Source organism: Anser brachyrhynchus (genome assembly GCF_964034855.1).
Source record: "Anser brachyrhynchus genome assembly, chromosome: 12".
Classification (NCBI taxonomy): domain Eukaryota; kingdom Metazoa; phylum Chordata; class Aves; order Anseriformes; family Anatidae; genus Anser; species Anser brachyrhynchus.
Genome location: NC_137707.1, coordinates 20,495,652 through 20,508,954, shown reverse-complemented (window position 1 = coordinate 20,508,954; position 13,303 = coordinate 20,495,652). Strand labels below are relative to the sequence as shown.

General features: G+C 38.9%; 1 protein-coding gene across 1 annotated transcript in view; it reads right to left on the bottom strand.

Moving 5' to 3' along the window:
- Window positions 1–3,310: 3,310 nt before the first annotated feature.
- URI1 (URI1 prefoldin like chaperone) overlaps window positions 3,311–13,303 on the bottom strand; it is a 42,591-nt gene continuing 32,598 nt past the window's right edge. The window contains 6 exon segments of the mRNA XM_080552288.1: window positions 3,311–4,130; window positions 6,439–6,694; window positions 8,343–8,485; window positions 9,036–9,303; window positions 9,890–10,070; window positions 13,154–13,214. Coding sequence (XP_080408414.1) covers window positions 3,942–4,130; window positions 6,439–6,694; window positions 8,343–8,485; window positions 9,036–9,303; window positions 9,890–10,070; window positions 13,154–13,214 — 1,098 coding nt within the window. The 3' untranslated portion in view covers window positions 3,311–3,941.

The following is a 13,303-nucleotide window of genomic DNA, read 5'->3' as shown; positions in this document are numbered from 1 at the left end:
GGTTTTGCTGGCTAATAGCGTGTATTTTAGGGCCCAGTGATACGCTACTCAAAAGTGGTGAATGTGGTCCTGCAGGATTTGTAACAGGTATTTTCTATCAGGTACTTTCGATCAATTAAACTCCATAATCAACAAAGATGCTCCATTTATCTTAGGTTGTCTAATTTGCAGTACAGTGTTAAAGTACTTCTACTGGAAGACTAGTTTGTTTAGAAATTAGAACACTCAGAGTGATTTACTGGATTTGATTTAAAAGACTCAGCAGGAGTTGGCAAAAATCACATATCATGGGGTTAATGTGGGTTAGAATGGAGCTATTTGTAATACAAAAATATTGCATACCAAATACACACATCTGATTTCTTTTAATCCCAGCTCATTTTTTGCAACATAAATCACTTTGTTAAAATGAACAGCTAAAACAGCTGTTTTAGACACTCTTGAAACATACAAAATTCTGCTGCTTTAGATGCTCTATGTGAGCAATGAGAAGCACTAAGTGCAACTAGTCTTACAGGAGGGAGAAGACATAAAGCCAGCTTACCTCTATGTTTGCAATGATGCCGGTGGCCCTGCTGGTCCCTTCCTTCACCTCCACCTTCTTCCAGCCTCTGCTCCAGGGGAACGGCCCCACACGAGCCCTTCCCTATGCACAGGCAGGTGCCCAATGTGCTTGGGGCAGGCTAAAGAAGACTGGGAGACAAGCTTGCCTCCTAACCAGGGGTGAAAGCAGAGCAGGTGATTTGCGGTGCATAACTGATGCAATCAGGGCTTCTGGAAGGGCTGCGCAGGGCATGGTGGGGATGGGTCAGTGCCTGCAGGCACCACAGCCCCAGCACCAACACCTCGCCTCTGTCCTGCCCACCACAGTCATGCCAGTCCTCTCAGGAACACCGGGAAGACACCAAGCCCCTTTCCTCCTCCCTGTGCCAGGAGCCTGGGCAGCACTGCAGACACAGCACACCAGGAGCCCTTCCTGCAGCTGGGAAAGCCAGCAAGGGCATTCAGAAATCAATTCAACTATACCCTTATTATTATTGAAGTGAAAAAAATCTCTAACTTCAGCACTGGGGGAAAAAGACACTCCTACAGATACTCATTTACTACCAAGAATCTTTGGCGCCTCAAATTTTGGGCACCATGTTTAAGACGGCTTACATCCTCCACGCGTTGGTGGCCACCTGCATTCACTTGTTGGCTTCTGTGTGGCACAAACAGCAGATTTTCAGTCCTCATCAAGGTGGGCCTTCATGTCATCTTTTTTTCCTCTCTCTGGATTTTTACCCGCTTTCAAAGATTTTTACCCACATTATTTTTTTTGATTAGCATTTGTGAACATTTTCTAGAAATCCTCTAGCTATTTCTTCCTATAGGCACCACACAGTGAATATAATGGTAAAGTCCAAGTGAAAAGACATGAGATGAAGGATCATTCCAGCCCACAAACCCTCGGACAATTAAATGTACTGCAAAAGGGCATAGACACATTCAGGCTCTCTATTAGGGAGAACACTTGTGCTTAGTTTTAAGCATGTGGTTAAATCCATTCATCTCTGCAAAATCTTTGAGACATGAGCACATGCCAAAGTGCATTCCTGAGTAAGGATGCTTCCCTGAACCAAAGCCATAATTCATTAAAACCCAAGGTGCATTCATCCTACTTTTTCCCGTGAGCAGGGATGTGAAAAAGAGGAGGGAAAAAAAGGAAAACAAGCAAAGAATTAATTTTGATTTGAAACTGATCTACGGTGACAAGGGGCATTTGGTTTTGTTCAAGTAACTAGAAGTGGGAAGCATTTCAGAAGATATCTAAATAAATCTTTTTAAAGTTGCCTTTTTTTTTTTCTTTCCTCTTTCTTTCTCTCCTTTTCACTCTAATTACCCATGTCTGCTAGTCTTGGATCTCAACCCCTTGTTATTTAAAATACATATTCATGGCACTATATTTTACAGTTGCACTGTTCTGGTTACAAAATAGCTTCTACTTTTCTAGGACATAATTTCATTTTGTTTAGCCAAGAATTCATTAAAGAAGCTATAAATAACCTCCTTTAAATATTTAGCCGTGAATAGAGGGTGGACTGGCATTGATGGCTTATTTTAGTACTAATGCAATATGCCTAAAAAAAAAAAAAAAATTTGAGCATGAATCAAGTTAATCATTAACACTTTCACTGTGATTCTCAGGATCTGCCTAAAACTGCGGTCACCCCCTCCCGCCAGGCAAGCCCCAGGAGCCGGCAGGGGCAGCTGCACACCTTCTGCAGCAGTGCCTCCCACAGCAAGGCACAATTTGCTCCTGCACCCCAGGGAAAATGCAGCCCCTGACTTTTGGTGGGCGAGGGCTGGGAGCGATCGGTGCCTCTCCATAGCCACCGCTTCTCCCACGGTGATCCGAGTAGGAGACTGCAAGTGCAAGGCTCGGTTATTTCAGGAGAAGGTGAGGAGCAACATCAGCTGATGTCCTGCTCATGGATACAGAGGGCAGGCAGATGCTGTGGACTCCCTGGCTGCATGCTGGCAAAGTCCCAGAGCTGCAGCAAAAGCAAATCCTTCTACCTTGCATGCCTTTCTGCCTCACTTTTTTAGACTTCAGTTCGATGATGTCAGCTTGTAGCGTTATTGGAAGTTTATCCAACTCCCACACCCTCTGCCAATGTTTTCCCCTGGTCCTTGCTCAACACACCGCCCCACTCACTGTGCTGACACAAACATGCTGAGAAAGATTAGGCAACTTGCTAAGTTCAAAAAAACATGCACAACTATTGAAACAACAGCAACAACAACAACAAAACCAGTAGTTTGTTTTTGAAACCCGGCTCTGCTGCCTATTATCTATCATTCAAGGGGTGGCCCCAAGAAAAGTTGTGTCAGCAGAAAGGATGGGATGGCAGGAAGGCAGGAATGAATTCCTACAGCCAGGACTGCTCTCAGTCAAGAAAACTGGGCACAAAATTGTACCCTAACTGGTGCAGCACTGTCACATTTTGAAATAAAGTTGAAGCACTGAGACATTTTTCCTTAGTGCTGACTCCCTCTGGGCATTCCCAAGACAATTACAATGTTTTCTGTGCATACAAAAGAATTTGGAGGTTTTGTAATCATAGTCCACGCTTATGCTTCCCTCCTTAAGAGCATTCAATTTTCATGGACATTCATTAATGGGAGGTTAAAACACAATAGCAGAAGAGAAGGGACTGCTTTTATGTCCACGTGGTAGTAAACACTCCAAGTTAGAAACCTAAGTTCAAAATAAAAACCTCTCCATGCTGTTTCCAAATTAGCAGTAAAACAACAGAAAACACGCAACTTTCACAGCTTTTTTACTGAAAATTTAATTTTACAAAATACCCTTTTCCATCAAAGAAACTTCCCTGCAATGTACATGAACCCAGCATTTTATAGATCTGTACAGTGAGATATCAGAGAGGTTTGATAGAAGGAAAAAAACTTTTAGCAGACACCTAGTTGCAAAATCTACAACAATGGAAATACAAGTGTGTCTTAAAATGCTAAAGCAAGTAATGCAATATAATTGTTGGATCTATTTGAAATGTGTAAAGTTTCCTTAAAATGGTCCATATGGTATGCAGAACATCACAGCTGGCACAAAACTGCCTGTATTTAGGTTTAAACACAAAAACAATGTATGTAAGGAACATTTTTGAAAAATAACCCAAGTGCTGCTATCATAAGGCAAACATACACAAAGGTGCTGACAGCATACAGGGAAATCAACAAAAAAGAAAAAGATGAATACTCAAGTGTTCAAACACTGAAATTTTTTTATATGTTGCCAACAGAAGTTTGAAAGATAAACAATGCCAAATCAACATAGGACATCCTTTTAACTACCTAGGTGTAATGCATATAGCTTTACATAATCTCAACAAATGTGAAACTAGGCATTAATACTCAAACTTCAGCAGTCTAGGCAAGACCTAGTTAGTCTGTTGCATTCTGGCAGCTTTGAATTTTGAAATCCTCTTTGTAGTTTCTTCTGACCCTTCAGACAAAATTTCCTCTGACTTTCGCTCCAGAATGGTGGGCAGGACAGGGTGAGCAATGACTGTGTGTGGTATTAAGGAGGGAGATAAAGGCTCCTTTTCTATAACAGTTCCAGAAAATGCCTACAACAGAAAAGAATACTCAAAATGAGCTAATAAAATGCAAATGTGAAGCTATGCCCATAAGGTCATTACCTTATATTAGCCTGATTAGGACTGTTATTTCTTTTAATCATAAGTAAAGAAATATCTTTAAATCAATGACTGTTCCTTGCATAAGTAACCAAATTGTAATTAACCTCAAAATATAGCTTGTTCAAAGACAACTGAATGAAAGACAATGTCTTAAAAGTACTACTTAATCCCACTGCATAAATGATCTAAAAATTTTATTCCTCACTGACACGTGCTCAAGAAATAAAACAGCTGATGTAATATATAGTTTCATTTTGGATAACAAATTAAGAGATTTTGCAAAGTTAGAGTATGTCAGCATTTCCATCATACGTCATATTTTATGACTTAATATCTTCTAATTGCATCAAGCTGACACACCGCATACAAATTGGCAAGCACGTATTTTGTTTGTTCTTTCTCCTTACCAAATATGATCAAAAAATGGTCAAAGCAATTTATATTTAAGAGAATAGCAAACTTGTTTCCAACTATTTCTGTCTATAAAAGGTCCAATAAACATTTAACGTTTAAAAATGATAATTTATATGCAGCCGATTATATGACTTAATCCTTCTTTTACTTAACTAAGAAACAGCCATAACTCTTGGAAAACATCTGAAAAAAGTAACTCAGAATTACTTTTCATAAACATATTTTAGAACAAATCACCATATTATGTACGGAAAACACAGAATTCAGACTGCATGAGGACAAGGGGAAACAGTTTACATCCAAGGTTTGATATCACACTGGGCACGAAAGAATGCACACCAGATTTATTAACTATGCTTAGTTTTGCTTATTCATAACTCAGTTACCAAGAAAAACAAAGCAAAACAAAAAAGCCATTCTTTTCTTGCAGGACCTGCAAAAGAGCAGCTTTTTTGTTGGTTTTCTGCTCCAGTAGCCGAACTATGCCTAAAAGCCATGCCTGTACACAACCGTGTTGTTCTAACAACATACTCATTTTCAAAAACAGTAAGCAAAATGCAACCTAAGAGGATCATGGTAAAATTAGAAACAAAAAGAAAAAAAAACTTAGTGCATGGCAAATGGTAATGAAGAAATAACGTATTTCAAACACCCACAAAAACAACCAAAAGTTCAACAGCACTTAGGAAGGCAGGTCTTTAACAGGAGTGTTTTATTCACTCTACTTCAGTTACTTAGAAAATACAGTATATCCTAGAGAATAATCATGCTGTAATTCAGAACATGGACTACAATGTAACACCTAATGGGTATGTAGATGTTTTACAAAAATGTAGTCCACAGAATTTGCAGTGTGAGGTGCTAACTCTACAGATAGATCTTCCACTATGAATCTTTCCATCCCACTTGTATTCATCTGTAGCTGTTCATATGAAAAATAAACAATAGCTTTCATGAGGAATTCACTTCTTGTCAAAAATATTTTTTCTCAAAAAGGTATTTTCAGTGAAGTTCCCATTGCACTGGGAACTACAGAAAATTCACTGTAGCTTGAAAACGTTAGTCTAAGTTCTTACAAAATAAAAGTCAAGAATATTCTACGTCACAAATTTCAGGGCAGGGGCTACATTTAATTCTTGCTTAATTCTTCCAGTCGCTGTGCAACTGTACATTTCCCCTTTTGTGGTACAGTCTCTTTCCTTTACTTTCCTTTTCAGGAAAGTTTCCTGAACTTTCCAAAAGCAGGAAAATGCATGTTTGGGATCACCACTGGCCCTAGTCTGGAACAGGACGAGCAGAAGTGTAACGCTTCCTACCGCTGCGTAATTCCTCTGTCTTTGGCAAATCCAAACAGACATTTGGCTGGTATTTGTGTGTTTTCAAACTTCAAAACAATGCCTGGACACTACCTCTCTAGTATCTGTGCCCCAGAATACTGACAGAACGGAGGTTACAGGGAATCTATCCTTCCCTCTCATCAACTGTGCAGTAGAGGTTTTACTTTTTTTTAATCCTGCTGCACACCCTGCAGAGGAATTTTCAGGATGGCCCAGTCACAGGCCCACCAGCATGTAACTACTTTGTTGGATCTTTACGGGAGAGTGAGGTCAGGGAAAGGCAACTTCCTTGTTTGCTTCCCTCTGCTCCTAGGACATGTATGACAGAAACTTGTCACCTAATTATGTCCTTCTGAAGCAAAAGTAGGAAGGAGTTAGAATATCATTTTAAAGAAATCAAAGAAACTGATGGCATAAGCCACTACGTTCGTTGGATTTTTCATTTTTATCCCTGCCAACAATCAATAATTAATTAAAAAGTGTACCTCAGTTGTCCCTGAAGAGGGAGGAAGCTTTTTTGGTAGCTGCTGCCCCTCTTCCTCCTCTTCCTCCAGTATGCCTTCGCTGTTGTCACTCTGAGTAGCTTCATCACAGCTAATACTCCTCTGAACTCCTCGTCTGTCATCAAACTCAGCAGCGCTGTTCTCACTGGTATCGCTACAAACACTATTCTCTCTGCTTCGAGACTTCAAAATTGATTTACGAGGGACATATTCTCCATTCACAACATCAACAAAGACTCTATAAAGGAAAATGTTAGCTTTAATAAACCATTTCAGGATCAGATGACAAATTTACAGCGATCTTGCTTTGTCTTTCGTACAAATTAATTATGATGTGCTTTTCCAACTTTTTCACTGTAGAATTACAATACTGTACCTTTGGAGGCTTTTTATTTACCAACATACAAGAATCAATTCTGCAGAGCAAACACTGTTACGCCCATTATTCGAGCATACTCTTTCAGCAGAAAACATATAGCTCTTTGAAAAGTGTTACAGAAAACAGATCAGTGCGGGTTACGAAAAGCTGGAAAAAAAGGTAAACTAAGCAATTTTCAGGGTTGTTTTTATAAAGAGAAGCAGAAGGTCAGAACGACAGTTTTCTAGAATGAAGTCTTTGTCAAATGTAGAAAATAGAAACAAATACTTCAAACATTCTCTTGCACGTGGAATGGATGAAGCTTTTCCTGGCAAGTGCCATATCATCTCCTTTCGTTAAAAAAAAAATAAAAAATCAGCTTTTAAGATCAGATCAACATGAAGACACTTTTCAAGTATTAACAAACTGTAACTGATAAAGAGGCTTCTTCCTACAGTTTATACTCCATCTCCATGACTTGAAGAAGTCAAGGGTGGGTGGAGCAGAACGAGTGGAATTAGAAGACAGAGACAATTTTATTAAGCTCATAAAGGAGGCTCCCAATGACTGGATGAATTTTAAGGGTGTTACTCGTTTCTTAACAGCTTTATTCATCACACTCTCTTGGGAACACTTGTGAATCTATGCAGGATACAGTTCCTTTGCAAAGCTCAGGGAGACCACGAAGAAATAATCCTCTACCTTATCATTAGCGCCAGCAACTGTAATTGCAGGATGGGTTTTTAACTTCTTACACTTTGTGCCACTTTTTTTTTCTTTTTTAAGATATTTAGGTGCCTGAATACACCGACACACAAATGCAGTGATTTTCATAGACACTTAATCAGCCAACCTAATAGGTGTCTATGTTCATCTTTACAAATCCAAATACTTAACTCTCCCTTAACCTGTTTAGCATTTTTACAGCCTAAGTACAATGTTATTTGTGGAGCTCTATGACTGCAGGTATTCTGCAGGTGAGCACTTCTTTTTACAGAGAAGAGAGACAGCAATGGACTCAAGTTAGGCAGAAAAAATGCAAGAGAAACTATGCAAACAGGAGACCTGAGTATGGTCTGAAGATACTGAAAAGATGAGACTAAAACCAGAGCAATTATCAAGTGGGAAAGGAGGAGCACTGGAAGTGATAGATCTGGTCAGTTATGTTTGAAAATAAACACAGAAGTGAATTGACAAGACATTAATGACAACATATAACAAATTGCTGTATTACTTTATGCAGATGATAGTTACTAGCAAACTGAGGTAAATTTCAGAAGCTCTGAAAACGTGAATAAACGATGAACTGGTAGCTGGAAAAGAAAATTTAAGCTAAGAAATGTTTTATGGATATGGAAGTATGACAACCATGCAGAAGCCACAAACTTTCACTCATAAGTAGTAAATTCAGTTCCATCTGTTTCTTTCAGGAAACAGTAAGCTCGTTTTCATGCTGTAGGTGAACACAAATAAAAAGAGAAGGTCTGCTATGAAGAAAGCTCACGTGCCAATGCCGTAAATTACACACCGGTAAATGTCTGCTGGGGTTTTGATATTAGGCAGTTCTGGAGTCGCATGGCCATTGCCATTGCTGTTCTTCCTTTTACGCTTGGCTTCTTCTTTCTTCTCACTGAATTTCAAAGTAGTATTTTTTCCTGTGTTTATTCTTACCTGAAAATTGAACACAAATGATGGTCTAGACCATAAAACCAACAATCACTCAGATCAGCTGAATTCTGACATTCTCCTATCCAAGCAGCTGAGGACTACGAAGCGTAGATGAGTTAAATATATGTATGAACAGTAACATTCATAGTGTGAACTGTTTATTCTTTACCATTTGCACTTGGCTGGTGAATTTCTTTGCACTAATGTGCATAGATTTTGCATATAGCCTATGACTATCTGCTTGTGCTGTTCAACAGTCAATTTCATGTTAAGTAAAGTCATTTTAAAAACTCAGAGACAGGATACTACATTTTGGAACTGCCTGAAACCAGTATAGCAAGGTATACATCTGAAGATCATTTCTAATACCGCACTTAAAACTGCAGTATTTAAATGGTAGGTTTCAAGCCTTTCAAAAAGTGTAAATAAATTTCATCTATATTTAGCTCTCTACAATATCTACATGATCTAAAACATGCTATTTTAGATAAAGTATACGGTATATATGTTTTATGCAATCTCTTGACAGAAACATGTCAGTAAATGTACAAACCCTTTTAGGTTCAACAGTATGAGAGAAAAAAATAGTTGGAATAGAGCTATCTCCAACATCTATGTCATCTTCATCATCACTGTGATAATAAGTAGAGCCATTAACTTGGCCACCATACAAGTCTGAATTTGTTACTTCTTTCTGGAAGTTGCCCTGAGTAATACAGTCTTCTGCTCTGTACGTCCCATTCAGATCCATCTTCTTATCCTCTTTCTCCTCTTCAGAAGAGGTTGTATCTTCTCCATTTGTCTCAACTGTATCAGGCATTCTATGAAATGAGAAATATCTCCGTGAACCAAACAAGCCAATTCATACTCCTGAGAGACACTAGCACACAAATAATGAACAAGCCTATATTTTTCTTTACTCAGGTGAAGAATCATTTTTAGCCAGACTGTGGAACCTTTTTCATACTTGGGATGAATGTCCATATCCTTTCCATATCAACTGGAAATACCAAAAATGTGACATCCTGGCTAATGACATATGTATTGCTTTAGGATGAGAATAGATCTGAGCATGTCATTAAACATTAAATGGGTAACTCCGACATTGTAAATGAAGGGTTTTCTTAGCCTGCAGGAAATGGATTTTACTTCCCCCACTTCTACCATCTCAAAGAAAAAAATCCTATAATGCTGGATTGCAACAGTAGCAGAGAGGCAGATTTTGGCACCTTTAGCTTTGCAGTGCATGCTTTGTTTATGTTCCACCCTTCTTTCACATATTACAATTTCAACTGCATCTATCTAGTCACCTGGTTTCACTTACTATCAGATCCTCTGTGTACAAACAGAAACACACCCAACAGCTTCCTGAACTCCAAACCTGAATGTATTATAGCACCACTACACCTGTCAAGTTCACCAAATATCTCTTCTTGTCTCTCAAGCTCTTCTAAGCGGGCCCACAGTTCCTCCTCCGACTGAAAACGGCCCATTGATTTCATGTCACTTCCATTTGTTGCAAAATCTACCTCAAAAGCATTTGATACTTTTGGCTTTGAATGAGGTTTGTGAGCTGTTCTGTATTTCCCTGTATAAAAAAATAAATAAAAAGAAAGAAGATGTAATTACTAATACAATTCCAAAAAATAAAAAATAAAAAAAAATAAAAAGCACAAAGAAATTAAGGAATTTAGAAAATTTTCCATTCCAAATTACTGTTTAACTGTTTATGTGAAACTGTCAATGAACCAGAGCACCATCAGAGGATAACAGTCTCCGGATGTTACAGAAATACCAGGGCAAAGCAGAGATGTTTGTTTAGGAAGCAGGAGACACTGATCCTATGACATTTTTATGATATTGTTGGTGGGTTTTTTGGTTTTGTTTTTGTTCTTTTTACCTGCCAAACAGTAGACTGATTTGACCTGATACATAACAGCATGTGAATGTGACATTTGCTCACTGTCCCATTAATAGCACATTTTATTAACTGTAAAAACAAACCTAGTTTGTACTTTAGCTCATTTTGGACAAAAACATATATATATAAAGAGCACTATCTTTTGGTTTGGGTTTCTACCCCCTTTTTTAAAAAAAAATATAATGACGATCATTAAAAATGATCTCCAGAGTAATTTGGAAAATCTGACCAAAATCTAGTCAATACAAATTATTTGTTTTGGTGAAAAAGATCCACTTTCAAAACTGTACAAAAGCCTGTCTTTCAAAAATAATACATAAAACCCACCTTAAAGTTTCAGAGGTGACCTGAGATGTACGCTTGTGAGTAGTCACAGACAAGTTTTGCTGGCACTTAAAAGCTTTGCTACCTGAACAAATGGTGCATGCAGCACTGAGGATGGGGAATACTTTTTCCTGCTTGCATACTGTCTAGCACATAGGGAACAAACAACCTGAAACACTAATGCTTTAGTGCTGTCTGTCTGAAGGACAGCACTGCTTCTTGAATCCCCCTTGGCGCTGGGGCACAGCCTGCTCCCTGTGTGGTCCCAGACAGGTTTAGGGGGGCATCCCCCATCCCTGCCCATCAGCACGCCCAGCGCAGGTCCTGCACCTCCAAAAAGGAGGGGAGACCCTTCCCCTTCTGTCACTGCCACAAACACCCAACATCGTCTCTCTATGGGTCTTTATGAAACACTGCTTTTTGCATCTAGCCAATAGTAATACAATTTCTTCATTATTCAACACGGTTAAAGCTTAAAAATCTCTTTTTATTAACCAATTTTGTGGCCTTTTTTAAGAACTCACGTTTTAAAGATATCCTTATTCAAATATGTCATTTTGTACTTTAATCCTGAGATAAGTACAAATGCAGTAGCAACATTAAGCAGCAAACAGGTGACTGTAAGTTATGTTGGAAAGTGTGTCCCCTACTGTTCCACTGGATAGCCTTTTTCACTGTGTCGTTAAGAAAAGGTTGAAATGTATTTCATTAAGATTTAAATATAAATTGAGGGAATCTAAACAATCAGAGTGGCTTGTGAGGATTTCAACTAGTTACAAAACTAATAAATATTATTACAAATATTATTACAAAACTCATAAATAAAATTTGGAAGGATTATTTAACAATCTATTTCAACTTGATTTTGAGGTTGTGCCCTCCCAATTTCTTTCTGTTCTCCTTCAGCATTAACCACTGACTTGACCACCAAGGTAACCACATGGCTTCCTGAATGACTGCGCTTCAGCACACCAGTGCTTTTCCCTTCTAATTCTGACAAAAATTCTGCCAGTTAGGAAACCAGGTCAGAGCTCAAAGACAACAGAGGATAACCACTTGCTGCTCCAATACACACTGTGCTCATTCACTGTTACTACAAAGCACTACCAGTAACTTCATACACTCACCAAAAAAGGGAAACATTAAAATCCAGTCAAATGGAGAGTCAGTAATACACTAATGAGATGCTTGGGATACTTGTTTTTGTCCTCGTCAGAGCTACAGCCCATTTCCCTATGTACAAAAATGATCCCCAGGCTGATAAAAGTCCAGCCTGCCTCAAAATAATCAGTAAATTGGTATTTTAGCTGTCTCCTGGAATCTCAGTAAAGATCAGTACTAACAGAGAAAATACACACTTCCCACTTAGACATTTTTAGCAAAAATTAAGGTGTTTTCAGAGAGCAACACTGGTGAAATTTTAGGATACAATGAAAAGCTACGGAAAGGTTGAGTAGCATCGCCAGTATCCTGCTGGAGTAACACTGGTAGCGTGTTACTACAATGGCTGCATTTCCCAGAGAGTTACATTTTCTGCTTTGCAACCGTATCTATCTGAGCAGAGATGCCCCCTTCAGTCAGACTCCCACTGATTTATTCCAGAAAAGCATAACGGCCAACTGCCCCACTTGGCCATCTGCAAATCCCCAACTCCTGCTCCTTCTCAAAACGTCCAGCGGATGATGCTATTTGCAGACTGTGGAAGCACTTCTTCCTCCAACTTTGCCTGAGTCTCACTTGTCAAGCACCACTTCAGCTAGCACAGAAATCAGCCAGTTCCTTATCATAACTATCTCTGCTTCCCAGTGTCCTCTCCAGAAGTCTTCAGGAAGCGTCTACTTCAGTGCATTTGCAACGTGTGCACGCTGAGATTGTCTGTGCATTTGTTTCACTGCCAACAGTGAAATGCCCCCGTGGATGACGATGCTTACCTTGCCCATTTGTCTCATCCCCTGTCCATGCTCTTCCCCTCCCTCCTGATACTGCTCACATGCTTCCCCAGTCCCAGGCAGAGCCTCACTTTCTCTAGTATTTCTTCTGCTGAAACCTCACTCCTCTCTGATTCACAAGATTTCTTCTCGAGTTCTCTCTCCAGGAGCCATCCTGTTTTATTTTCTAAGTTCTTTCTTTTAAAAAACTCAAAACTCCCAATTTAGACTCTTCGAGGTAAAAAAAAATCCCCAAAATTCATTCAGCTTGTGGCTTCCAAGGCTATAGCATTTCATAGCAAACCTGGGTGACAAGATCTGTCTTACCTTCAGTTTAGTAATTCTTAATTTGAATGAATCAATTTTTAATGTGAAAGGCACAGTGAAATGAAGTAATTCAGTCAATCCAACACAAGGAGTATTAATCCAACACATGTAATATTTTACTTATAAGTATTTCAATAAGTGTATATATATATATATAATTAAATCGTTTACCTTTTGTTTCAATGCTATCATCTTCAATTTTTTCTCTTATGTCAACAAAATCACCTGCAGCCTAATTAGAAAGACAGGAAGTTATGACCATTAACTGCACCGATTTATGCTTACTGACAGCCCAGATGTTTTGAAAGAATGCATATAAGC